Source organism: Pteropus vampyrus, unplaced genomic scaffold (genome assembly GCF_000151845.1).
Source record: "Pteropus vampyrus isolate Shadow unplaced genomic scaffold, Pvam_2.0 Scaffold308, whole genome shotgun sequence".
In the NCBI taxonomy this organism is placed as follows: Eukaryota; Metazoa; Chordata; class Mammalia; order Chiroptera; family Pteropodidae; genus Pteropus; species Pteropus vampyrus.
Window position 1 is genome coordinate 481,885 of NW_011889089.1, and position 1,673 is coordinate 483,557.

The window sequence follows — 1,673 nt, forward strand, 5'->3', positions numbered from 1 at the left end:
CTCTCTCCTCCTCCGCTAATGTATTCGCTCAGTTATTTGTAAAACTGGTTTGGACTCACAGACTCCGGCCCGTTCTGTGGCTCGTGTTCCATCCCTTCTGCTCTTCGCTTTGACGCCCAGACCTGGCCCGGCCGCGTCCCGGGTCATCGTCTTCTCAGCAACTCCTTCCTTTCTGGCACAGAACGTTCTAGCTGAGTCTTGCTTTTTCCCCACCTGACCCCACGGGGCTGCTTAATCATTGCCAAGGAGCCCTCGTCCCTTGCAGCGAAGGGTGACCCTTAGAAGCCGCCGTCTGGGTGTGTAGGGTGCCATTGCCACCAGAGGCCACCTGGATGCCACGGCATCCTGAGCCGTCACGGCTCCAAGCCTGTCTCACCAGACAGGGAGGGGCGTATGTGTGCACGCGTGTATGCGCTGGCTTACGTGTGCAAATACGTATACACGCACGTGTACGTAGAGAGTCCGGGCTTCTAGGAGGTAACAGCGATCACCGCCCCCCCACCAGGCTCTTCCTGCTCCGTGACAGCCAGAGCAACCCCAAGGCCTTCGTGCTCACACTGTGCCACCACCAGAAAGTCAAGAATTTCCAGATCCTGCCCGTGAGTACCGATGTTCCCACAGCCACCCTCGTGCCCTTGGCTTTCTGCTTTCATTCTGAACGCAGCTGCCCAGTTATAAAGCAGCCAGACTGCAGATCATTAAGTACATACGGTTCTGAGCTCGCAGGTGAGATACGGTCAAGAGATCCTTGGAAGAGAAAGAAGTTTGTTCTTTGGGAATGGGGGTGGCGTTTCCGAGAAATAACATGGGAAAATGGGGCCCCATGCCAAGGTCCTGCACGTCCACCTGGCCCAGAACTGCAGCCGAGACCCGGCCGGGAGGACAAGCAAGGCCAGGTCACGGGGCCCTGTGAGCGGCCAGCCCGGGGCCAGCACGTGGTGGGCACGCTGCTGAACACGTGCATCTGAGGAGCTGTCTGACTTGGGCCAGGATGGTCCCGGGAGGTTTGAGAGGGCTGTGGACCCCTGGCCGAGGGGCCCAATGGGAACTGTCCTTTGCCCCGCCCCTACACTTGGTCCTGGGACCAGAAAACAGCCTCTACCTCGCACAGTCCCAGAAACACCACTGTCGGACACGTTTGTCAGCGCTGTTAGAGTGACCAGGAGCACCTTACCCCATGCGGGCACCCGCAGCTTGACCGGTCGCCCTCACCCTCAGGCAGGGCAGGCCGGGAGGGACATCGGCTCCGCCCCACGACACCACAGGGGCAGGGAGCCAGCTGTGCTCAGTGGGCCTGAGGGACAGGGCCGCTTTCCACTCACTCCTGCCCCCCGGCCCTCTTTCTCACCCATCCTGCCGACTCCTTGTGTGCCCCCGAGGATCCACCCTGCGGGGTGGCAGGGCTGCGGCTGACCACGGCCAGTTCTGCCGCAAGCTGCGGCCTTTCACCTGGCCGGCGTTCTTGTGTCTCTTAGTTCGAGGAGGACGGCCAGGTGTACTTCAGCCTGGACGACGGGAACACACGCTTCTCCGACCTGATCCAGCTCGTCGACTTCTACCAGCTGAACAAGGGCGTCCTGCCTTGCAAGCTCAAGCACCACTGCATCCGCGTGGCCTTGTGACCTCAGATCGCACCTCGGCTGAAGCCCAGAGGGGCCGACACTGGGGGGGGA

The 1,673-nt window shown here is 61.0% G+C and overlaps 1 protein-coding gene across 1 annotated transcript in view; it reads left to right on the top strand.

Annotated features, from left to right (window-relative positions):
- LOC105303564 (growth factor receptor-bound protein 10) overlaps positions 1–1,673 on the top strand; it is a 43,551-nt gene extending 41,878 nt beyond the window's left edge. The window contains exons 14-15 of the mRNA XM_023521606.1: positions 506–599; positions 1,476–1,673. Of these exons, the coding sequence (XP_023377374.1) occupies positions 506–599; positions 1,476–1,622 (241 nt within the window). The 3' untranslated portion in view covers positions 1,623–1,673. The remainder of the gene's footprint in view (positions 1–505; positions 600–1,475) is intronic.